The sequence below is a fragment of the Dioscorea cayenensis genome, chromosome 19, assembly GCF_009730915.1.
Source record: "Dioscorea cayenensis subsp. rotundata cultivar TDr96_F1 chromosome 19, TDr96_F1_v2_PseudoChromosome.rev07_lg8_w22 25.fasta, whole genome shotgun sequence".
Classification (NCBI taxonomy): domain Eukaryota; kingdom Viridiplantae; phylum Streptophyta; class Magnoliopsida; order Dioscoreales; family Dioscoreaceae; genus Dioscorea; species Dioscorea cayenensis.
This window is the reverse complement of record NC_052489.1, coordinates 4,922,505-4,949,380: the sequence shown is the minus strand read 5'-3', so window position 1 is coordinate 4,949,380 and position 26,876 is coordinate 4,922,505. Positions and strand designations below refer to the sequence as shown.

General features: G+C 35.4%; 2 protein-coding genes across 2 annotated transcripts; one reads left to right on the top strand and one right to left on the bottom strand.

Annotated features, from left to right (window-relative positions):
- Positions 1–1,342: 1,342 nt before the first annotated feature.
- LOC120250102 (B3 domain-containing protein Os07g0563300-like) lies at positions 1,343–14,285 on the bottom strand. The gene is made up of 13 exons (XM_039258879.1): positions 13,829–14,285; positions 13,286–13,367; positions 13,055–13,153; positions 10,647–11,482; positions 10,166–10,262; positions 9,391–9,565; positions 7,603–7,679; positions 6,726–7,124; positions 5,958–6,007; positions 5,053–5,166; positions 3,452–3,519; positions 1,795–2,467; positions 1,343–1,716 (listed from the first exon to the last, which is right to left on the bottom strand). The coding sequence occupies exons 1-12, from the start codon at positions 13,972–13,974 to the stop codon at positions 1,842–1,844; spliced, it is 2,769 nt and encodes a 922-aa protein (XP_039114813.1). The 5' UTR covers positions 13,975–14,285; the 3' UTR covers positions 1,343–1,716; positions 1,795–1,841.
- Positions 14,286–18,897: 4,612 nt separating this feature from the next.
- Positions 18,898–22,678, top strand: LOC120283986 (myosin-2-like). The gene is made up of 12 exons (XM_039290811.1): positions 18,898–19,581; positions 20,318–20,419; positions 20,507–20,650; positions 20,724–20,874; positions 20,954–20,981; positions 21,107–21,272; positions 21,465–21,528; positions 21,631–21,644; positions 21,726–21,810; positions 22,122–22,225; positions 22,357–22,512; positions 22,673–22,678. Exons 1-12 carry the CDS (start codon positions 19,138–19,140, stop codon positions 22,676–22,678), a joined length of 1,464 nt encoding a protein of 487 aa, XP_039146745.1. The 5' UTR covers positions 18,898–19,137.
- Positions 22,679–26,876: the final 4,198 nt, after the last annotated feature.

The window sequence follows — 26,876 nt, the reverse complement described above, 5'->3', positions numbered from 1 at the left end:
AGGCGCTACGGGCAAGATTACCTTTAGGCTATTATTTTTTTCGACTTGGAGCAAGCTTTTGGTTTACATTAAGCACATGGTAATCAGCTTCAAGTAGGAAAACTGTATTAGGAAGCACATAACAGCAAGTGATTGCTTAAACGAATTTGAGATGAAGTACTTTCATTACCTTATGTTTCTTACCTTATAATATTTGAGTATCGTGAGCCTTGAGATGATGGCAATGGGATGCCTCGCTGGGCTGAAACTTATGTAATTGAGCTGGAATAATTTTCTAGTTGTGCTACTGATATATTTTTGTTTCAGTGAAACGTTGATAGGTGCTCTAAACTGAATGGGGGGTATGACTGATAAGTTATAGCTTGATTTGCATCCTCTTGTGATTTATCTGACATCACCCAGTTCTCTACATTACTGTGTCAGTTAGCTTATTACACCTATCCATGTATTTAAAAGCAAGTTTCATAGTTCTTTACATGAATTGAAGGCAACTGTAACTTGACCTAATTTTGTATTATGGTTATTCTGCAGAAATATACAGTTGCTGTATGACATTATGACAGGACATTTTACTATTAATTATTACCTCGTAATAGTGAAAAAGATGGATGTACCATTATGATGAAGATATCCCTTCTGGTTTGATGAAGATATTCTGTTATGTAGTGCAGTTTGGTATTCTTTTCTTTGAATGTAGGGTTACTTTCCTTGTGCCACTTTGGTATACAATGGTGTTTGGTTGGTTGATGAGGAAGAGTTTAAGCATTTAAGTGAAATTTTGGTATACAATGGTGTTTGGTTGGTTGATGAGGAAGAGTTTAAGCATTTAAGTGAAATTTTGGTATACAATGGTGTTTGTTTGGTTGGTTGGTTGATGGTGTTTTCTTTTCTTTGAATGTAGGGTTATTTGTGGAAAACAATGGTTATTGGTTGAGATGAATGCTTAGTTTGTTGCAAGTTAAATTTTGGTTAAATCCTAACTGAAGAAAGATGAGACTGTCCCTTGACTTGATTGGGAAAATTTAAATCATAAAACATATTAAGTGAGAAACCAGTCATCTCAAGTATTGACATGTTTTCCACAAAATATAAGTAAAAAATAGATCCAATCATTGTTCAGTTTCAACTTCACACTACTGATTCAAATGAAACCTAAAAAAAAAATTTAAAAATTTAAAAAAAAAAACTGGAAGGAAATGAGAATATTAAGGCATAGAAGAACAAAATGAGATAACCTTATTTTGCATGCACCTTGCTGCAAAAACACAAAAGAAAAAAGAAGAAAAACACAGCTTACCTCTGAATTCAAGTAGCATGGCACAAAATAGAAACTATACCACACTTAAAACAACAATTATGAAATTGAAACTATACCACAATTAAAACAACAATTATCAAATAAAACCTAGATACATGGGTTTCCATTCCTGACTGATCCTTGGGTTGCTTTTCCGGCCTGCCACTTCCGGACCTGACAGACACAGGCCGACCGCGGCTTTCTTAAGACTACGTTAAAAAGTACATGATGTTACGGTACACGCCTAAATAAAACAGACGATGGAAGGCCACATCTCCCTTCCCTTGGAAGGTTGAAAAGCAGAAAAGGTATAAGGGGTAAATAGAACAGAACCAAAAAAAGAGGCTCCGGTATGATTACTCCATAAACATATGACCGTCGTCATCAAAATTGCCGGCAGAAGTTGGGGAAGGTGAGCTCTGCAAGCATGATCTCAACAGCTTAAAAAACAGCCAAACAAAAGTAATGGAAGATGAGTGTCAGGATGGAGTACGTACCGGCAAGAAGAGATCAGACATGCATGGCCTTCAAGACTTCTTAGTTTCTACTCTGCCGCCTCACCCTCGGTGTCAGTTCTTGGGAGCCAGCCACGGGAATTTGGAATATCTGTCAAGTCTCTAGGCTGTGATGGCTCCTCTTCCCTCTCTGGCTGAATGTTCAAGTCGATCGTGGCCTTGACCGGAGATAGAGAAGCTGCCGCCGCTGTCATCACCGGCTTTTGCTCTGATTCCTCCTCAAGTGTCACATCTTCATTCACTAGCTTTTCTGGTGTAGCAGTAGCACTGGGGAGATTATTATTAGCTGGCATGGTCTGATCAACTACTTGTGGAAGCATTCCAGATGATTGGATGAGCTGCTGCTTCTTTTCAGCTTCCTTCTCTGACTGGCGCCTTTCACGTCTGAGCATGAGAGTTCGAAAGCGGCGTTTGACAGTGAGGCAAACATTGCATGTGCAAGTCTGCTGATGCTTCGGACCCTTGCCGCTCGGGGGCTGGATGCAAACAATGCATGTGCAGCCGGGCCTGTGGCGCGGGTGCTTTGTTGTAGCCTGAGAAGAGGAGGGAAGGGCTTCACCCTCGCCAAGGATGGCAAGGTTGGCAAGTGTGTCAAGTCCGTCTGACACTTCAACCGTCTCATTCTCCACTTTGGTTTTGGACTTCTTTGATACACCTGAAATGGAGAAAGCAATGTAATATCTCATTCAGATACATCAAAAATATTCTTGACTTGGAAAACATGGAAATTGGTTGAAACATAGATTTAAAAGAACTTGAAGAATTTTTTTTTTCCTGTCCTCAAGCAAACAATGAATTAGAAAGGAAGCTGCTTTTAAGCAGTTCGATTCTGAGAAATTTCAGTCACCCTTAAAATAAAAGACTTGCTAGATTTGGATTTATCAAAGAACACTTGTATATGCTATGGTACTTTGCATACAAGGAAAAAAATTATCATTGTCACTAGACATGAACAAAGGTCCTATGGAACATTATGCACCATCAAGTATCTATGATACAATCCATGTTGTAAAATTATAAAACCAGGATAAATGTTTAAAATATAAAAAAAGTTGTCATATATGAATAATTAATTTATAATAATTATGATTAGAAGCAGCAGAAAAAAATTTATACAGAAAGTTCATGGGGCTCACCGAAAGATACTTAGATTGGATTCTTTTATGTCCATGCAAAAGGCATCTATTCATTTTACTATCCACATTCGTATTCTCTTTCTTTGGGAACTAGACATGCCATTACTTATTGCTACTGGAACTTAATTTTAGCTAGAATTATATGACCAAGTCCAAGAAATTATTATTATTCTTATAAACATGTTACTGCAACTTACAAGAATCATTTCACTAATAATCTCCATAACTTCAATGGCATTTTTCTTTCTTTAGATTCTTGACTTTTACAAGCTACTCTACATCAAAAGAGAAGTGAACTCTCATCATTGATTGCTGAACATGCATCTCAGTGGTAATTTCAAGCAAATTTAACAGAAAAGGAAGACTACTGTTTTGGAGCACATCAATGATTTCAGGAGAGATAAATACTAGAAAGATGTAAAAAAGCGACTAACACACTAATATATTAATTAATTGCTCTTATAAGAAGATTCTGTCAAACAAAACATTAAAGCTGTTAATACCATTATTTGTTGGAAGCAAAGCAGCAAACTCTTCCTTACTTAATTCCTGAGGTGATGCACATGAAGCCCTGAAATGGCAAAAGATAGTAATGACTCATCAAACAAAATTATAATGATGTTGCTAAAACATGCATGGTCACCCAAAACTCGATAGTCTTTGGAGTTCAGCTCAAACTGAAGATAGATTTAGATTGAGGAATAGCCAGGCTTCAAATGTACTTGCAATGAATCAAATTTTTGTATTTGTTCTCAACTTAAGAAACATTGAATTCAACAAAATTGAATTTTCATTTAATTGTGATTATGTATCATAAATCCTTGTTCTTTTTTTTACATTTCTGAATTAGTTCTGTAGATTTTTGCTGAATACAAGACTTTTGGCTTATAATTTACAAGCTTTAGTGTTTCAACTTCAAAGGCTATATGTGAGTCAATTTTGATGTTCTGCACGCATCTTAGGGAACAAGGTCAACAGAATGGAGTCACTATTTATTTGATACAAAATAGGAAGTCCACCGCAATCTTGGATACCAAAAGCTTGCCACTGAAACAAGTAACTCTAATGACCTATTCCCAAAAACAAGAGGAGATACCAAGTGACTTTTTTGAGGGCGGATAAAATGTATTTAGCTCACATAGTGGAACCAGCTCTAAAGATTGAGACATGGTTAAGTTTTGGGTAGCTTTCAAAGTTGCAAGCAAAACATCAGAGGGCCTAGTCCAAAACAAATTTCAAGGACAATTACTCTCACCAACGCTGAACAATATCTATTTGGTAACACAACTTCAATATGATATCAGATGCACAAAATCGGAACATGAAATGAATTCAGCTCTGCTCATTACCTCATTTATCAAGGGATGATTTTATTGGAAATATTGGAATTGATATGTCTTTTTACATAAGGTGAGGTCACAAGTCTTTTAGCAGATGCCATGCCTACATCAGCAGGATTTCATAATTGGCAAGGTTTCTCCAAAGGGATATCCTTGGATATAACTTGCAACAATGGAGAGGAGCAACTTTAGGACAACTTTAGAGAAATAGACCCAGTGCAGTAGCAGATCAAGAAATTTTATTTGCATGCTTACAAGGCCAATGTTGTTGTGCAGCTAATAAATTAGCCTATAATACAGATAGATTCATACCCTACCAACCAATCTTTAATTAATGGTCTACTATTCATGCCCTAGCAACCAATCTTTACTTAATGGTCTACTCATTACATTAGCTGTACCTGCCAGTTTTAGATATGTTGCATAGTCACAACCATCCATATGCCATACCAGTGACATAGTAGATTGTGGTGAAATTTTTAACAGGAATTCAATAAAGGATGCACAGTCATGTAAAATCTTTGAAAGGAATGACAGATAAAGATAACTAACTTAGCATTAAATACAATACAAATGAATCACAGCAGACAACAAGAAAACCACAATTGCAGATCGATGAAGTTGATTTGTCAAACTGCAAAGGCTTTGCAAAATCATAAGTAAACAAGTTATATTAAGCCAACAAAATTCAGTTTAAAACAAAATGCCGCTGGTAACTACCCAAATATAAATTTCATCAAGAGCATGGCAAAGAGCAAATGTACCTTTCTTGATCCCATTTGTTATCGGAGCAGGTCCACCTAAAAGGAAGCAAAGCATTCGCCGGCAACTTGCGCCACTTGGAACAATTCTCACATTGAGCCCATTGGCGTATTTCACTGAGTTCAGTAAGCATAGTTAAATATAGCTGGCATTTGCAAGAGAGCCACATATTATGTGGAATAACCCCTTGGTTAAAAATAATTTAAGGTATCCAAAAGTATCACATCTTGAAACAATGCATATGGTTTGAAGAAGTAATTACCAGTTAAGCAGCTAAGCAACTAATAGGAATTTTGTATTAGAGGCCAAATCTACACATTTCCAAAAAACATAATAATGTTTTCAGCAGAAACTGTATACAAGGGTGACACATGCAATAGGACTTTTATAGCAAGGAGTGAAAAGCAGATAGATATTATTCAGGCATGCAACCTAGGCTCCTCCACAATAACTGGTCCAGTAATGTGCAACATCATCATGAACAGTTATCTACCTACAGTCTACAGAAATCCTTTCAGCCATCATAAACAATTTCCATCCCAAAGCCAAAAAGTCAGGTCAATCATAGCTCATTTTGCAGTCAACCCTCCAAGTCATTCTTTTGATGGATAGGGCCTGGAATCAAATTCCTGATGTATTTTTCAGGCTTTGCACATGAACTCCAAGGTACACCCTCTGTATGCCACTAATTTCAAAACTATTAAGAAAGTCAAAAATGAGTTTACTCAAGGTTTCAAATCTGCACAGCGGACAACATAATCTACCAAAAGAATAGCTTGCTCCGATCATGCGCACTATCCATTGTCATCCAATTCCACTATCTATCTCTAGAGTAATTCACATTCAGCCAAGGCAACATTACAAAGGATTACTGCATTGTTACAATCAGGAATACAGAAGGCATTACCCGGAAAGATCAGTCGAAAAAAATGTGGGTTTCCCAATAACTGGTGCTTCCTGTTACAAAGCCAAGTTAATGTTTTAATTAAAAGCAGTAGCACATATTTGAAAAGAATCCGAATTTGCCAAATTGTTCTGCACAACATTGACAAAAGTAGCAGTTCTTATAAAAACAGAAAGATATGAACATCAATTGCATCAGGATATATTTCATTTAAAAATAGTTTGATTGAAATTTGGTTTGGCATTCACAGTATTTACAGTTTTACCCACTTTCACTTTTTTATTGAGCAATGTAAGGGATCATTAATACTGACTGTCGCACTTCAGAAAGAGCTCAAGACGCCTATTATTAGTAAATAAAAAAAAAAGATAAAACAAATAAAAGAGGAGAGGAAAAAAGAGAATGTAGCATCATAAATTGCACATCAATAACTATAATGCAAATAAATCTATCCAAAGCCTGTAGGAACTTTCACCCTTAGCCAATAACATTCTTCAAAAATAAAAAATAAAAAATAAAAGAAGAAAAGAGAAGAAAAGAAAAGAAAATGAACCCAAGAACTTTCACCCTAATGCAACATGAAAGATATTTCCTTCGAACTAAACTTTGTGATGAAATTCAACAGATGGCGTTAAAAAAATTGAATGACTTTTATTGTGAGGATTTAAAATTTTATTGACCTATCAAAGTTAATAGCAATGGTACTCTAGAGTGCAATGTTAATCAATTTAATAAATCTCAACTACAACTACATTAGAAATTATGTCATACCTCAAATTCTTCAATCTCATGCCCATCAATAACTACTACATTGGAAGCAGGATTAGCAGATGGTCGAAGGAGCTCCTGAGCCTCCTCCCATGTGAGCTTCAGCTCAATGGAGTCCTCATTTTCAATCCTTAAGCGTTTGCTCTTTGAACCAAGAGCGCTACCTTTTCTCTTGGAAGGTCCGGGAGAAGCTTTAGAGCCAGGACCATCTTTTTGTATGAATCCTACTTTGTCAAAATTAGACTGGTTTGCTTGATCTTCTGCATTTATTGAGATTTTTGGTTCTGTTGCACCTTTGGAAGGGCGCATCGAAGTATTTGCAATAGTTTCAATTGCATTGTTTCGATTATTTGCATCTGACGGTGTTGCAAAACTATTCCCATTTCGGTTGGGCTGGTTTTCCTGTAAAAAGCAAAGAATCAAGATGTATGTTTAAACAAGTTAGATTAATCAGTCATTATATTACAAACAGGCAATGAGAGAAACTTATCAGTCTCAAGAAGTACCTTTGACCAGTTCTTTGTGAGTAATGACATACTAATTAATCCTGCTAAAACTAGTTCGGAATGTATAAATTATGTGAAGATGGATTCACCAACTTAATATTGAAGACCATATACGTAAGGAGTTAGCAGACTTGGTACAGTCAGGAAGTAACAAATTTTATAGAAGGATATTCAATCTATGCTCAAACCTTAGGGAGCACGGTTGAATATGTTTCAAGTTGTATGTCTAGTGAATGGTCGCTTTCTAGTCAAATGCACACCTTTTAAAATGGAAAGAACATAAACACCAGGGCAATTAAAAGAGGCAATCATAGAAAACTTGTTAACTAATAACTACTCAGTGCATAGGATGCATAGACATTCTCTGTTCAAACCTGTTCAGTTGAGATACTTGAAGCCTTCCTGAATCCCATAACCAACCTGCCCTCAGGGTCTATTCGGCTAAATGTTACTGCAATATCACAAAATAATTATTAATGCTAATTGCAGGTAACTAAATTGTTCTTGAAATAGTGAGAATATATTAAGATTCAGCCCAGGAAAAGCAAGACAAGAAAGATGTCTTCAAATTGAGCTCATCGTCCACTTCCATCTTTAAAGATTACCCACACCATTAAAAAAGCAATAAAAATTCTAAACAATATAATAATAAAACAAAATCAAACATTACATCCAAGGCAAATGATCATTAGTTGTTATTTCTATATTCTACTTTATATCTAGATTGCTCAGATAGTTCAAAGACTACTCCAATTCAAAAGCAGCAAAAAAGAGAAGCATCAAAAAAGAGTAAAGGTATCTCATAGAAATGTCAAGCAAAAACGAATTGAAAGGTGAAACTTCAGCCCAAAGAGTTTCAAACCAAGGTTGTCAGACCCGGACCGGCCCGGCCGGTTCAACCGGAAAAACCGGGAACCGGCCATGTGGCCGGTCCGGGTATACCCCATTGACCCGGGTATTAAAAAACCCGGTGTTAACCCGGTGACCCGGGCGGTTCAACCGGGAACCGGTTGACCCGGCCGGGTCAATCGGGTCACAATGTTTAATTTTTTTTTACATTATTTAATAATTTATTATTATTTTCTCATTAAAATCACAAAATCGTGTATATTTATTAATATTAATTTATAATTTATAATCAATAAATAGAATTACAATATATATATTACAAAAATTAACATTTAAAAATAAAATATATTAATGTGTTATGTAAATACTTTCTAAAAATTTAATTTATTAAAAAAATAAAACAATAAATGAGTGTAATTTTATTATAAAAATATAAAATTAAAGTATTCTAATTAAATAAAAAATATAAGAAAATCTAAAACAAAATAAAAACTCAATTGAGATATAAGAATTAGTGAATTAAATTTCTTATTTATTTTAACAAAATCAACCAATAAACAAATAAATAAATAAATAACATCGAGAGAAGTTCAATAATTATATATTAATATATTAAATTTGTAAATATTTAAAAATGTAAAAATAAATGACATAATTAGAAAACTCTACTGTATATAAAGTAATTTATCAATTTAAATATCAAATTTGAGTAGGTTTTTATAATATAATTATGGGTTTAAAATTATATTTGCTTATTATTAATTATTATAATATTTTTTATATTTAATTATTGACCCCGGTTCAACCCCGGTTCGACCCGATCGAACCCATTGACCCCTGACCCCTGGGCTTAGCCGGGTCATTGTCCGGGCCGGGTCTGACAACCTTGTTTCAAACAGAACTTAACAGAGATTTCAAATTGGACTTATATACAGGCCAAATGTAAATCGAATGGGCAGGGAAACTACAAACAATTTAAGTTTGGCAAAGAACTAGTGTTTTCGTTTATATAAAAGGATATTGTTACATATAAAGCAACCTAAAAAGAAGAATAAAATCTATGTATGCTCCGGCAAAATTTAAAGACAAAAGAAGGTACAATAGAAGGCAAGGACAAGTGAAATGCTTTGGTAATAATATTAAATGCTGTTCAATGAGATGTAACCTAACAATTATCTGAATGAAATGAACAACAATATTAAATGGAGAAAACAATTTATAGCCAGAAACACATACAAACATGTAGGGAATAAAGAGACATATCACATCATTATAAAAATGGAACCTTCTAGAGCGCAAGCATCGGAAGGTACCTATGTCCCCTGCAAGCAATTGCATTGACTGAATGCAAGGCGTTACACCCTCCAAAACATACATCCTACTGTTATTATTTGGCCAAAAGCGGAATTGAAATACCCATTCCTTCCCTGTTGCATCCTGAACTTTCAGAGGAAGCCCTTCTGGCTGAGAAATAGGAGGGAAGTATGCCTGGCAACAGGTGTTGTATTAGAAAAAGCATTACACTAAAAAATTGAGTAACATTACAACAGAATATTCCTTGGCTTTTCTTGATTTATTTCAGGTTGTGGTCCTATTACCTTAAAAATATGTTTTGTGCTATTATAATTCCATTTCACTGGCTATCACAGGACATGGTAAATCCCTTTTCTGGTCACAAATGGTTCACTGAATCCACCTTATGCTACATCAGTATCTGACAAATAAAAACCTTCTATTATATAAAAGTCCAAATCCATCCAACATTGTTCCTCGGAACCAAAGGCAATATTCTAATTGTCTATATAATCAGTTGGTTAAATTCTTCACCATTTACCAAGCTGCATTACATGCTTAAAATCCGAAAGAAAGAGATCAAGTCCCTTTCAAATTCAACATCTATAAAAAGATCCTTGAGGGTTTATTCAAAATTGAAGCATTTGGTCATATAGCCCATGGTAGTAGGAGCAAACTGCTATTTGTTTGTTCATGAATATCATAGAACTATGGCATAAATAAAATACTGAGATGACAACATTGTGCTTCATAAGCAGAACAATAAGTGAACAGTTGGGCATCAACAGGACTAACCTCAGCACATTTTTTTGGTAGCACAAGTCGCCCAATACGACCAGCATCACTGGCACTTAATATCTTCTCAAACAAGGGAGTGATGACAGAATTTGAACTTAGGACAAGTTAAGGCACAAACTAGCAGATGTATCTTCTTCAATTAGACATGACCAAAGGAAACCAGGTCTGACAACACTTAAGCATGGTTAACTAGCAAGCTTTCATGGTATGTTTTATCATATAATAATTAAAACTTTACAACAAAAATATATGTTAAAGTACTAACAACTATTTGATAAATATTTTCTCCATTTTCTGTTGCATCATTTGTTGTGCAAGTAAACATTTTAAAATGATGCTTGCAATCCACCAGAAAATATCAACATGCGCTTTTAATGGTTAATGAGGCTGCTAAAATCTTTTGTAAAAAAATATAGCGCTCGTACCTGATTCATAATAAATGTATCTACTATGAGGAAAAGAAAGACACAAAGGATACTCTCCAGATATTTGTTGCAGCTCTTCACTAGTTATCCTAGGGCAATATCGAGAAAGCAAATGATTACGGCCCCGGCTGTCCACTTTAGGTCTTCCATTACGCATTTGAAAATTTGAATCAGCATTTGAGTCATTAACATTATTAGGAGTAAGGAATAGTTGTTTTCCCATTGATTGTGTTGTTTGACCTGCAGGTTGGTTAGCCAACAACCTAGACTGGTCATTTGAGTCCCGAGATAATGGATAAGGAGCTGACAAACCAACCATTGGAGATGGTGACTCATCCTTCACATAGACTGGTGGCACCGGAGTACTAACAGAGGAACCTGGATATACCTCAAAGTTAACTCCAGAAGAACTAACTGAAGATGGAGGAGGCATTGCCCCTTTTCTCACAGAAAGAGGATCGGTCTCACCCCTAGGGTGACCAGAATCTGGTGTGCCATCAACATTCCTTTCATCTTGGTGATATGTATTAAATGCAGAAACCGAGTCTAAGCCGTTGTTTCCATTAACATATCTGTCCCTCACGACATGATGGCTGAGGCTGCTGAATGCCATTCTCTCTGACAAATCATCAGCTTTCTTCTCTGGCACACAGATTGAAGGCCGCACTCCAGAAATTAGTTTCTCACTAGAACTAGGTCTGTCAAATTCATATGATATTCGCCTTTGCAGTTCAGTTTGATTAGACAAATTCCATATTTTAGGCATTTGACGCCATTGTCCAGGATATGAACTCATTTGGTTCCAGCTTTTAGTTGGCAAATCTTTTGGCCGCTCAGATGCTTGTTGTAATGGCAGAAATGAAGGTGATGGCCGCATCTGGTTTGGTGCCTGAAAAATTGATAAGCATGTTTTACAACAAGCAATGAAGATGTTCACAAATGTGAGAATAGATAACCAAGAAAGAGGACATGAAGTATAAATCTAGCAAACATAAGCTCTAGCAATATCTAAGAAGTAAAAACATGATCACACGCATAGGAATAAGATGTGGTATGGTTACTTGTCAACAAAGAAGAAAAAATCATAGACAGCAAAGTTCCTGGAATATTATGTAGATCTCAAACATAAACAAGAGACCTACCAGAGAAAGTAATGCATTAAAGTTTGACAGAAATTTGACAGAACTCATTGGAAATCTCTTCAAAATAGATAAATGAAGGCTGATCATACACACTAAAGTTTAAGGCTGATTATACATACTAAAGTTTATGCCCTGCAATATAGATATTTTATACAAAATAAGAATATACAATTAACTGAAAAAAATGTAGTATAAAACACCACAGATCTGTCAACATCCTGAAACTAACCAGGTAGCACAGAAGATGAGATGGGAGAAAAAGCATCCAGCACCTATATGACAAACCACATAGCTTCCAAGTGATGGACTACAAGGCACCACACTCCAAGAGAAGGTTAAGACAAGTGGCAATAAGATCAGATACATGTTAGCCTTGGAACCTATGTTGGCCAACCCATATCCAAGGAGGCAGCTTTAATAGGTCAACACAAGCCTTAAGGGTAACGAACTGATCCTCTTTTATCTGTGCTAACTAACACCTCAACATGTGCTTGGTAAAAAGGCCGGGGTATTCTCTTTAAAAGTAACGTAAATGTGATTAAACATTATAGTGGGCATGGCTTATTTAATTTGCAATGGTAGTTAACTCACTTCCCATGATTGATAGTGCATGCATAATACATGCAAACATAATTTATGTGGTTGACATGAGGGAACATTCCAATCCATCTCAATCTCAATCTCCAATTATTATGTCTTGTCAGCATAACTCCTACAGGCAGTACTCAATTTTCAATATCTGGACAGAGCTATGAATCAGAATCCAACTACAGCTAAGTGAGAAACCTAAGAAAAACATCTTAATATTGTTTCATTCTTCATATCTATGGCCCTCCCTCTTACCACTATATCATATCAATCGTACTAGTAGTTCAATCATACACAACATAACTAGGGTAAACCAATGGTCTGAACATATCTTCTTGCAGACATTCTGCAAATCAAATTTTGGCAACCAGCAGAAGACAGAAGTAACTTCTGAAATTTAAGCTGATGAATGCAAATACCATTACAAACCTATTCCTACTCAAGTATACCCAACCATTAATGCCAAGTCTCAGTAAAAACCTTCAAAATGCTGCTCATTTCTTCTTGGCATTCAAGATAGAACCTTCCAGAAGTGCAAGTAGCAGGGGTAGGCAAACCATGAAATCAAATTTTTTAAATGATACATTACTTTGATCCATCAAAAACAAGCATTCTGAATAAGATTAAAAGCAGATCACTCGATGCAGAAGTTATCTACATGTATTCACACAAACATGAGGAATAGAGGCTAAAGTCTCAAAATAATGCACCATATCATAATTTTCACTTACCGATACGAGGGCCTTTCTAACGCAAGCTATGCACTCAACACCACCAGCATCAAGCAGCAGATAAGCTTGGTTGGAGACTATGCATCCACAATGAACACGCTGCAGAAGAAAAAACAGTCCCAAACAGCATATTAAAGCATAAACACTCATAAACTCCTACAAGATAGCATTTGATTCTGCTCATAAACCTTCTTTAAATCAAAAACACTTATTTTGACACAGTTCTCTCACCTTCCTGCATGATTCACAATTTCTCCACCCTGCATCATCTGAGTGAAAGGTCTCACAGAAGGTTCCTTGCTCATAATTTCCACTGAAACAGATAAAAAGATGATGAAAAATTAAATGATACAGAATACGGTAAGACACACTCGACTGAGTACAATAACAAACCATAAGCGCTGTGGCAAACACGTACAATACTTAGCATACTCATAGAGTTCCCAGCCCGCAAGAAATCAGGAAATAGAAAACAAACATTCAAAATAAACCAAAATCTTTTTAAGATCCAAAAACCCAGTCATCTTACGCCACTAAAACCCTCAGAAATATCACCCAACAAAACCTAAAACACAAAGACACAGAAATTAATCAGAACAACACAGCACAAAACCAAACACCAAAAAGATCTCAAATTTACCATTGAATTGCCCTAAAGAACCGAATTTGAACACAAAGCAACAAGTCTCATTCCGTCCCAAGAATCCAATAAACCACGTGAAACACAACACAAGCACAGATTCAAGAGGGAGAAGTAGAGAAACCGCAACTCACCAGCATCGATCACAGAGGTCAGCATACTCTCCAGAGCGAAGCCTCCACCCTTTCCGAACAGGCGCCGCCTCCGGCTTCGCCTCCTTACAGTGCGAATTGAAGCAGATCCTCGCCGCCTTCGACGCCGCCGCCCCAACCGACGCCATCAGAGAGGGCCACCAAACCCTCAAACCCCAGAAAAGCTCTCGATCGAACCAATCAACCAAGAAAATTTCCCAGGGTTTCGAAGACAAAGAATCAAAGAACGAGAGAGAAGCTAAAAAAAAGAGAAATTTTGGAAAAAAAGAACTAAAAAAAAAACACAACTATCTCGGCGTCGTCGCTTCTTCCCCTCTTTCTAGTTCTAGCGGTATGGTCACCGCAGTAACTCTCACCGCTTCTTGATTTAGTCGCACGAGGTCAACATGCTATTGGTGAGCTCGATGTAACTGCTATGGTGCGTTTACCGCGAGTGAGTGGAACCGAGCACGTTGGTTTCTCATCCGGGTCTTGGTGTTTTATTTTGTGGATTTTTTTTTTTTTAAATATATATATAATGAAGACAAGTGGATAAATAGAAGGGAACCTTTGATAAAGTCACGCTGTTTTTCATTTTTTTCTACTCTTTTTTTTTCACTAATGAGGGGGTAAAGCTATGTATATGTGTGTGACGTGGCAGGCCAGTTAAACACTGGCTTGTGTTCAAATTTCAAAAACGCAATTTCCAACAAAATTTAAATTAATATAAATAATGTTTTAATTGATGTCAACTAATTAATTAATTTTTTTTTAAAAAAAAAAGAGTGCCTCAAACTTTTTTTTTATTTTATGTATTCATATTTACTGAATCTAATAAGTTGAGTTAAGAATTTTGATATTTAAATATATTTTTTTTAAATTATAAATTAATTTATTTTTTATTTAAAAAAATATTAATAAAATAACATTCTTGGTTTATTTAATGTTTTATTTTAAAAATATCCAATAGTATTAAAGATTAGTCCAGATAGTAAAAATATGGTCATTTTAAATAATTTGATTCAAATTTAAATCTTCAAATATAAAAAAAAAACATCTACCATATTATGAAAGATTTATTTTCTTATAGTGTTTTAGTATCTTGCTACAATTAATTTAAAATTCAAAATAGTTAAAACCGAACGCCAAAAATAAAAAAAATTGATAATATTTAAATGTTATTTTAATAAAAAAAGTTTACATAAAGAACGTTTGGCAATTAAAATCATATTGGCCTATCACCACATTCATGTTCAAAAACAAGAAAAATTTTAAAAATATTCTGTCAACAAAAAACATATGGTGCGAAGAAATAATAATAATAATAATAATAATAATAATAATAATAATAATAAAAGAATCGGAAAGTGGGGATAGAAAGTAGAAAAAGTAAGGAACTTTGGGTTAGCCCAATGGTAACTACTCATGGTTGTAAGTGAGAGGTTTCGAGTTTAAATCTCTCAGCTTACAATTCATATTTAGGGTCTTCTGTGGGAGTTCTGTGTGAGGATTACTTCTCGTTCTCTCTTCCATGGTTGCATGGCGAGATGATTATTCTCATGAGGTTATTCAAGGCATCATAATTAATGTATCTTTGTACCCGTTTGTCCTTTGCTTCGTCGACTTTGTAAATAGAAAAAAAGTAAGAAAAAAGTAGAGGAGAAGGAGGCAAGGCAAAGGAATATAATGAGGGAGTGAGAATAACAAAGAGGCGTGAAGTGAGTGGGGGATGGGGGTGATGTGAATGCATCCAAATCTGCATGGGCAGCAAAGGAAGGCCCTGCAGGCACGTAACACCTTCCTCATGCTTTTCACACTTCCCCTCTCTCTCTCTCTCTCTCTCTCTCTCACCATTCATCATTTCCCCCCTATAATAGATTCTACTAACCCTTTTTTTTAATTAATAATAATTTATTATTATTATTATTGTTATTATCTGACATTAATAGGTGTATTATTTTTTTTGCCTTAGCTAAAGATTTTTTTATTATTATTAAATTACTTATTAATATTTGTGAATTTTTTTTAACCAAGACAAGAAATGCCGCTCCAAACAAAAGTTATTATATAGATAAACACTAAACAAATATGATAGTGTACAAATTACGGTAGCTTAACGGATCCTAAAAATTTATCATGTGAAATAGATTAATATACATAATAATAAATGAACAATGCTGCTACTAAACTATTCTATAGTGTTACTATAATTTTGTTGCCGAGAGAGATTTGACCCTCTGTCTCTGCCTCTCCACTCATGCCGTCGCGTGCTTTTTTATGCTAATTGGTAGTTTAGGCCTTTGGAAGTTTTCTTCACATATTAATCCTTATATTTTTAATATGTATAAATAATAGAATTTAAAATAATAATAATAATAATAATAATAATTATTATTATTATTATTAGTATCGATCACTCTCTATACTAGTATCGATCACTCTCAATACTTCTAGATTTTGCTTTAAATATATTAAAAAAATAATAATTATTTTTTAGATAAATTAAAATAGATATATAATCTGTTTTCGGAGTATTTCAATGAACAAATTTTAAAATATTTTTTTATTTTATTTAAATTGTTTAATATTAAATATAATATTAATAATTTAAAATTTACATTTATTTATTTGCGACATAAACATGTATGAAGTTTGTGAAAAACAAAGACATTTATAACAGTATTTATTAGAGGAGTTATCCAAGTAATAAAATCCGAAGGGAGCAATATATCTGGACATTATTATTTTATCTCACATTAATTGATGCTATTATTGCTTGCTTAAGTTAAGATTTTTTTTATTAAATTACTTACTAATCCCTGGGAAATGTTATTCTCACATGTTAGTCCTTGATTATTTTTTTTTTAACCACTAAATAAATAATGGCCAACCATTGTTGCTGTTTTGGGTCCATTTATGTTTTTTAGTCCATATTGATCACCTGACGGTTATATTTTTTTTTTTTCAAAAATTTTAAAATTATTATCAATATTTTTAGAAGAAATAAATATCTCCATTGTATTCTATCTTAAGGCAAAATAGACATTTTTTTGTGGTTTATCCACTTTTATCATAGACATTTCACAAACAAAATTAAATAAGTTATTTTAAAAAATTCAAATTATCAGAAGAAATATCTCCATTGTATTCTTTCATAGGGTAAAATAGATATTTCACAAACAAATTTAAATTTAAAAACCATAAATAGCAGTGTTCATATAAACCAACGAATTTCTTAATGGGCTTCAGAAATTTCAGGAAATATGCATGCGTAATTATTTTTCTAAGAAAAATATTCCTTTTTATATTTGGATTGAAAACCCTAAATAGTAAGTTTTTGAAAAATAATAAATTTTTATGAATAAAAAAAAATTTCAAGAATCAATATTTTGTGAAATCATATGTCCGATCTTGTGTTCTAGACTTGTTATTACTCACATAATAAATTTTTAACACTCAATGATAAATAGACAACAATCAAATATCAAATATGCATAATAAAATTATATTTTTTACCTTAGGTAAAATAAATTATTTTTTAAAAATTATTATTATTTAGATAATTTACTACTCACTCATTTTTAGAGTGTATTTAATTGGATATAACCGTAGAATTTTTTTTTTAAAGATACTCCCAATATTAAATTTAATGAAAATAGGGTGAGTCGTGTAACTCAGAGAACATGGTTACAAATTACAGTGTTAGGATTGAAATCCCCTCATTTAAAAAAATTATAAACCTCCAATTTAATTATAATGTAAGAAAATCATAGTTAACCATAAAGAAATTTTAATTATTTTAAATAAATATATTAAAGCTAAAAATTATTATGATTTTGAAAATATATTTTTAATTTTAAAATATATAATTTTTACAATCAACACAAATCTAGGTTTTCTCTCATATTCTTAATTTAAAAAAATGTCTCTCATCACATATACATTTTTGTTTGACAAATTGATAATAAGCAATTTTTTTAAATTTTTATTTTTGCATTATGCTTGAGAGGTTTAAGGCCTCTCAAGCACAAATAAGATGGAAAACTATTACGCTATGCCTTAGTTACTCTAATCACATATATATCAATGATAAATTTTCAAAATCAATTAATACGTATATAATTTGTATACACACATAGATACATACATACATGCATATGTATCTTGACGGATTCTTTCTTTATTTGTTTTTGTTTTAATTATGCTAAAAAAAAGTAGAAATTTTATCGTTTGAAGATGATATTAATAATTCAAATATCCAAACAATCCCCAAGAAAATCATGAGGATTAAGAACGCAAGATCGGACATATTATTTAGTAGATTTTTTTTAATATAATTTATATTCTTTTTTTTTTTGAGGAAATATAATTTATATTTTTAAAAATCCACTGTTTTTTTAGCAATTAATAGTTAAAGCAAAAGAAACGGATTTTTTTTTAAAGCCCCTTTTACCGTTTCCAACAAATATTTTGTTATATTAATCTTGTGTTTCTTTTTTTCATTTTTTTTAATTTTAAAACTCTTTAATCTCCCATCAATTTCAGTTACAGATTTTTTATTTTTTATTTTTAAAGAAATCCTCTAACTATTATAGCAAATACTTTTCTTTAATATTAAATCTCTACAATATCCAAAAAAAAATTTAATTCAATCAATTAATTAGCGAATATTAAAAATCCACGTTTCAACATTAAAAAATTAATCTCATTTTAATAGCTTTCCATTTCGTAAATATGAAAACTCTATAATTTCTAAAATAAATTCAACAAATTAATTTAATAAGAAGCTTTAAAATAAAAAAAGGGTACCAGTGGAAACTATTGTTTAAGCGATTTAAATCTATATTTATTTATTTTTTTAAGAAATATTTTATTATATTAATTTTCATATTTTTTTTAATATTAAAACTCTGTAATAATTCCACCTATTAATTAAGTAATTAAGAAAAATAAAAAAATAATAAAAAAAATTTATTCAAATGCCGTTAGAGAAAGAGTGGGAGGAGATGGGCCCTACCTAAATTTGAATTCTTTGGTAACGGACCAGAAAGATCTCCGATTTGAGAGACAAGAGAGGCAAGATTTAGAGCTAGGGTTAGGATTAGGGTTAGGGTTAGTGTTTGATGTATCTAAAGAAACAGAGTTTTGGATTTGGATTCTGATGAAATTGGGGAAAATCACATGTTTTCGTGGGTGTCTTTGATGGAATATTGAGAAAGATGGAATTTTTTTGAGGTTTGGTTTGAGGAGAATTGGTAATTGATCGAGGAAATTGGGAGTTTTGAGGTTCGGTTGTTGGTTTTTATGTGGCAATGGATTCGGAGACGATGAGCCTGAGGAGCTCGTTGGAGGAAATGCTGGACTCGCTGCGGCGGAGGGGTGAGCAGCCTACGGATTTGCCGCCGGCGTTGCCCGCCCGGCCGAATGCAAGAGGTCGCCTCCCGTTGGCGAGGCGGTCACTGCCGGTGGATTTCAAGATTGAGTGTAAGACGTCCAAAGGGACGAAGAAGAAGGGAGGGGAAATAGAAGATTGGATTTTAAAGAATGGCGAGGGAGCGATCTTCAAGAATGGCATTTTTGGACGCAAGAGGATCAGAGCAGAGAACCAGCCTGAAGAATCTCCTTATTTTGAGATGGCTGAAGGAAATAGGTTTAAGGGAAGGGATGAAAAAGTGGATGACTTGGCTGCGTCCACATCTTCAGTTGGCCGATCTGATGAGAAGATGAAGAATGCTGCTGACTATGTATTGAAAAAGGTTACGTGAATTCACTGATAATTTTTCTTATTCTTGAATGAATTATGTTTCACTGCTTTGTTAAGTTTTTAATAGTTGTTTCTGGTTTTATCGATAGTCTCAAAGAATTCTTTACTTGTGATCTATTAAGGTCTTTGAAGTGCAATATTATCTTAACATAATGATGCTAGTTTGGCAGTGACAGGGAAGGGCTTATTGAGTGCAAGATTTGAAATCAATAGGAAATTGTGGAAATCAGTAAATGAGAATGGCAATTCACTTCTATGATAAATCTCCACAACGAGTGTAAAACTTGATCTAAGTAAGATTTTGGTGTATTAATTATAATTTGAACCAGAGCAATAAATCAAATTAGCGTGTTAGGAATGGGGCATGTAGTCAGAAAGATCTCATATTTTCAGTTATATGCTTGGACCACCTTGGACATAAGAATATTGAACACTCCTAATTGCAGCTTTTGTGTAGGAGATACTGTAGTTCTCCTGCACATTTCATCTTGGATTCTGTAATTTACGGAAATTGGATCATTTGATGTCAGATTTTTTCTATATGCTTTGTGTTTTTGATGGCCCAATTGATCACTGTCTGATGTTTAATTGTGCTTCTAATTTTTTTTTACCTTACTGAAATGAAAACACAAGCTTGTTTTGCACACTACACTATGGACTGGGATGCATAGCTGGTTAAGTGGTAACATCTTTGTGCTTATTTTTCTTGAGTAATTTTCATTTTTCAGGAACTCAGAGCCTGGTGTTGGCTTCCAACTGGCAAGTGGGAGTTGGGAAAAGTTCAGTCAATTTCAGGGAACAATGCTAGAATTTTGCTATCTGATGCCAAGGTGAGATCTAGTTCAACTGTATAATTTTTGTTCATCAATGCTCAAATTGACGTGTATAAGGTTCTATAATTATGTTGCAACATTTAGGTTTTGACAGTGGCTGTAGAAAATCTGTCACCAGCAAATCCTGTTATGCTTGATAATGTGGATGATCTGATAAAGCTTAGTTATCTAAATGAACCTTCAGTACTTCACAATCTCAAGCAAAGATATTCCCATGATATGATCTATGTAAGGACTTTTATGGATGGATTGTGGTTGAGTTCTAATACGACATGCCCTCATTGATTTTGTCTTCTTGTAGACAAAAGCCGGGCGGATTCTGATCGCATTCAATCCGTTCAAAGACATACCACTTTATGGAAATGATTATATGGTTGCATATAAACAAAAAACCTCAGACAGCCCACATGTCTATGCTGTAGCAGACACTGCTTTCAGTGAAATGATGAGAGGTAAGCTCCCTGGATGAATGTGACCTTCAATAACATGATGCTTTTCTATCCATTAATATTTTTATTTTTGGACACACAGTCGGAACTAGTCAGTCAATTGTTATCAGGTAAGCAATAATTCACTACTCTCAGTTTATGTTCTTTGATTGTCTTTTCTTTCTTATTTTCATTATTGCTTACTTAAACATCCCTAGTTGGCTCTATTAACAAAGTCATTTGCATTACGTTGAAGTGGCGAGAGTGGCGCTGGAAAAACGGAAACTGCAAAGTTTGCAATGCAATATCTTGTTGCAGTTTGTGGGGGCAGTGAGATAGAATGTGAAGTTTTGCAAACAAGTTGTATTCTTGAAGCATTTGGGAATGCAAAAACTTGTAGAAATGATAATTCTAGTCGATTTGTAAGTTCTCCCATGTTTCTTTGTGAAGAAAAGAATAAAACCTTACATGTTAAATTTTAATATTGATTGCATATTTAACTTGTATGTAACAAATGCCATGGTTGATGCATTACTCTATGTATTATGGTGTGCAACTTTCTTGTAGAATTAACCTCTGTACAAATAAATCTTTATCTCCCTAATGCTTTGCAGGGGAAGCTGATTGAATTACATTTTAATCCTAGTGGAAGAATTTGTGGTGCTAAAATTGAAACATGTAAGCTTTCTCCAGGGACCAATTAATTTTATGTGGCAACTGCTTTTTTCACCTTCTGAGTTACTTACTGTGTTTTGTGCAAACTATGAATCCATGGAGAAGTTTTGCTTGAGAAGGTACTCAACAGCCAAATTGCAATTTAAACCTTGATCATTTATTGTTTATCTCATATAAACGACTCTTCCTAATGTATGCAGTCAAGGGTTGTTCAGCAAGCAAGAGGGGAAAGATCATTTCATGTTTTCTATCAACTTTGTGCAGGGGCTCCTCCCCTTCTGAAAGGTGAGCTTACTTTTAAAGAGGTGAAAGGTAGCTTCTTCAAATACTGAATACCCATTTTTATCATCAGTTGCTCTGCTAAAAATAACAATGACAACAGTGTTAATTATCTTTTGTAAAAAACCAATCTATATTTTTATTTATTATTAAATTTTTGTGAATGTTGCATACTGTGAACTTCGTCCATTGGTTTTTGATGATAGCATGACCGTAAGATATTATGGCTCGTCAGATGACTTTCATTTTTATAGATCAACTTATGACAATTGCTGCAAATCGTGCACTAATTCAAAATTTCTTAACCTAATTTGCAGAACAGTTGAATCTAAAACCTCCCTATGAGTATGAGTATCTCAAACAGAATGATTGTTTGACCATTGATGGTGTTGATGATGCTAAAAGATTTCATAAATTGATGGTAAGCTGAATGGTTCTTATTCCATCCTTTCATCATCCTTTTGAATATCTTTCTATATATATATATATAGTAGTGCCCCTTTGAAATCATTGCATTGTGTTATTTGTCCATTGTCTTTTGTCTCTATCTAGGAAGCCTTAGATATTGTTAAAATTAGTAAGGAAGACCAAGAGAAGGCATTTGCAATGCTTGCAGCTGTTCTATGGTTGGGTAACATTGCTTTCACTGTAATTGACAATGAAGACCATGTGGAAATCAATATGAGTGAAGGTACTGCTTTTGTTTGTGTAATCCTTATCATTGTGGCAAACTCTATTTCTTTTATGTTGTATGCACTTAACATGTTAAATGAATGTCGGGGCATTCCTGTACTTTTTGTTTTGGTTTTCTCATCAGTTTGTGATATACTTTTTTTTTTTCTTCCTGATTTACTGTTCCTTATTTCAGATGTAGCTTATTTTAGATGTACCATTCTATTGTTCTTTTAGTAGGTAATTTTTATTCAATGAAATTCCTTGAGCTCTACTTGATTTTGGTGCCTGAAAACTTTGATTGTATACATTATATAAAGTGAAAAACATCATAACTTAGTTTGCTACTATATTGAATTATTCAACTTTCACATAATAGCTTTCTCACCACTCAAATCACACATCTGTGAAGCTGAGAACACACCGTGCGACGCTACTTAACCCCAAATTCGACATCCTCCGCAGATTCAAGATCCGTAATGTTGGTAAAAATATGTCCGTATAGGCTCAATTTAAAGGGTATTGAGGAGTTGGAACATTATAGCCATCACCATGCTCAAATGCATCGCAATCGAGATTCTCTGGTTTCCAAGAATCTCCTCTTGCTTATGAATGATCTCCATCAAGAAAATATGTTCCTATTGCTGCCTTGAACCAACACGATCGACTCCTTTTAATGTCAAATCTTTCTAATTCATCCGTAAGTGTCCACCACTGACCAAATCCAAAGTTGAACTTACCCGCTATTCGGACACGCTCCATGACATTAAAGCTTTAGGCCATGACCAAATTCCCATTTGACTCTTAGATCCAACTCCTCCACAAATTAATCAGTCAAGTCCTCAAACTATCAACCAAAGACTCACACCAGCCTCAAAGCGAAGGGTCTGGAAGACATGACGACCAACTCCACTAGTGCCACATGATCGTAACTCCACTCTAGGTGGCAAACTCTTCTGGCAAAGTTTGGGAATTCAAATCCAATTATTAACTAAAAAATGTCCAACCCACCCAAATTGGGTCCGGGTCACTAATAGTCCATGTAAATCTTTTGGCTCACGTAGGAGGCTGTCTCATAACCAGGATTCCTTGCATCAGCTCCCGAGCCTACAAACATGGAGCCCCAGATAATTTACCATCTCAGAAAATTGCGTTAAAATCAATATTAATAGCCAAGGTAACCCAAGCAAATTAACTTTCTCAAATTCCTAATCAAGGTTTTACATCTCAATTAACAGACATCGTACAAATACTAACTAAATTCAATCCACTTTGAGGAGAAAAATCATAAAGGTTTTTAAAATCCCTAACTTCTCAACATGGCCCCGCCTAGAACACCATTCCAAACCTATAATGATACCACCCGCAGCCCTTCACCGGAACGAAGCAAAATGATCTAATCGACATCCCTAATTTCATGCCACATGAGATTAGAGATCACCTCCAATTTAGACTCTAAAACAACAAATATCAAGAAAATGTAAATTCAAAAACTTTACTAGAAAAATATTTTGGCTGCCTCCTGCCCCTAACATTCCACCCGCAGTAATACACTAACAACACTTAGATTATGCGGTCCTCGGGAGGAGGAACTCGCCTTTCTCAAAAATCGTAAGTGCAATGGATGCCCATCAAAACCCAACATGGCAATACAATCAGAGCAAATACACCAAATGAATGCCATGTTAATAATTAGAAATTTGTTTATCGACTAACGAACATCAAAAGAATTGTTACTATACTCACGGCACTGCGAAAATTTTCTTCTTGATGAGAGACCGAGGCCCGACAACTCAAGGTCTCATTGAATCTTGAAGAAGGTTTCTTAGCCCCCAGACTTCTCCGTAGTCCCATGAGGAGGTTGGTCTCGAGGTGGAAATTGTGTCATCTGCTAAGAGAGCCTTCCAACTTCTTCTCAAATCAGAACCTGAAATCTGTCCGATTCAAAGAACAACTTCAGAGGACAAACTTCCACTACTCAACGACATCCTCCTCAAAGACATTTCATGCAACTGAGTATCACTCCTATTGACTCAATCTCACACGTGCTACCAAACCCAGCAACACTCACCATAACCCCGTGTGGCAATCACCATGGTCGAAGGTGATCTTAATGGGCCCCCATGAGGAAGGACCGATGAATTGGGGGCCACCACCTGCATGCACACCTAAGTGCGAGAGAGCCAATTCATCATCTATGGAATAGAGATCAACCTTCTCCAAACATGCAATCGGGCCCAGAGATGGACCTGAAGCCATAGTCCGTGATTGTGACCGGCCCACCAAGGCCCAAATTACTTTCAGGTTAGGGCTCAACCCCTTTGTCCCTTCTACATCACAAATGAGTATAGGTCCACAAAATCCACAAGCGAGCCCGAACCCCATCACAGTTTCCACTCACCCTTTCCAAATCGCTAAATCGCCTCGCCAATATCAATATGACGCTTTGTCGCTTCCACGAGGAGCCCCGCCACTTAACGCTGCTCACACGAAACCATATTTCGAGAGAGAGGATTTTCTCCGTATTAATCAGACTCCTGACAAGAAATTGCCGGCACGCCAAATCTTTATGATCGCACCGAGCCACCCCTTCGTTGTAATCATTCCGTTGTTACACCGGAGACCGAGCCTTAAAACCATCGGGTCTTCTCCAACGGTTTGTGGAAACACCAGACCTTGCCTTAAATCCAATCCATCCCACCAACGCTGGAGCCAGGGCTCAACCTAAGACCACTGCCTCTATTGCATGGAGCAAAGATCAACCATTATCTTCGGGCGATCACGATAGTTACCCGCCTCGGCTCAAGATAAAAGAGAGACGCCGCATAAGGTTGGCGATTAGCATGTCCTTATCCTTCACTTCCTCCATCACCTCCCTATTGGAAACCACCGCGAATCACTGTATGTCACCTCCCAACTCGACCATAGCATATATCTACCCACCTCGACTAAACACAGAATCACTCCACGTCCACGTGATGATGACAAGATACTTACGTGACACCTGCATGCACTTCCACCTCCATTGGCAAACTCCAAAGACGACGCCTCCCATCACCGAAGGAAATTTTGTATGAGTTTGTGTCGCATTTGACAGCCACTGTGTCCTCTGCTGGTCGGAGCACTCTCCACCTAATTAAGCATTCCACGACCACCCATATGGGCCGGAAGATTCCACAAGTGCAACCACAGCCTCCCGAGGCTCACCAGACCCAGAAATTACCGACTATGGAGCTGAATTCGTTTCACAGGTCCATCCTTTGTAGCAACCTTGAAGGTACCCGCTCACACACCTCCCTTCACTCATCCCCTACTCCAACGTGGATAATGAAGTTACATTCGCTCAATGTATGCTATGGGGAAGGCAGGCAAGACTAATGTTAATGAGCGACGGAGTAACTTAAGATACTAGTGTCACACATGGCCCCGAACAATAGATAAGATTGCCACCTTCAAGAAGTCCTCCCGAGATGCAAAGAATCTCTAGCGTGAGCGGCAACATACGAAACTCTACCAGTCAGTAACGGTCCTCACCACTTAATTTCTCCCGACATAATCCTTTCACCGTCCTTTCCATCCTGGTCACCCACCGCACCTCATGGCTCAAGAACCCTCCGACATACGCTGACCGAACGTGCGCCGCTAATACCGGGCCGCGCCTGCCGACTGCAGACCGCCGCCAGTGACTGTTGCTACCCCAGCACACCGGAGGCACCACACTGCGGTGACACTGTACCCGCTCAGCGAGGTTCGAAACAACGTCCACACGTGGCTTTCATGAGAGTTGTGGCCGCTTTGGGAGCCTGCTAGCTTCTGCCCTCCACCTCTGCCCCAGCAACCTCCCCATCCTCAACGAGCCCCCGCTTCACACCTTGCCTCTCAAGACGACGAATACCACTTGCGTAAATGTTTTCTCAACCCCGAGACTGTACCAAGAGGTCGGCCATCAAGACACCCCGAGGAACACCACCAACTTCCACTCTCGACTAACCCCATCGCTCTCATCGCCTCTCACCACCGGACACGCCTGCAGGTCCTTCTGTGGAGATTCGCCATTCCTCATGACAACAATATTTCTATTATATTTATTCAAATAAGAAAATTTTCTATAATATTTATTCAAAACTATGAAAATTAACAATTATTTTGACTAATTTTAATGTAATAATTACAGTAAAACTTTAATTATTTGATTTGAAATGTAAAGCATTAAATGTATTGGTACAAATATAAATTATATAAAAACATTTTTCATTTAACAACCCTACAGTTCGAGAGTTGATATTTTATGCTTCCTGATCACAGTAGCATGAGGTTTGAATCCATGATTTATTAGTTTTTAATTAAAAAATACTCATTTTACACTCACAAAGATAAAATGATAATAAACATTTAAACGT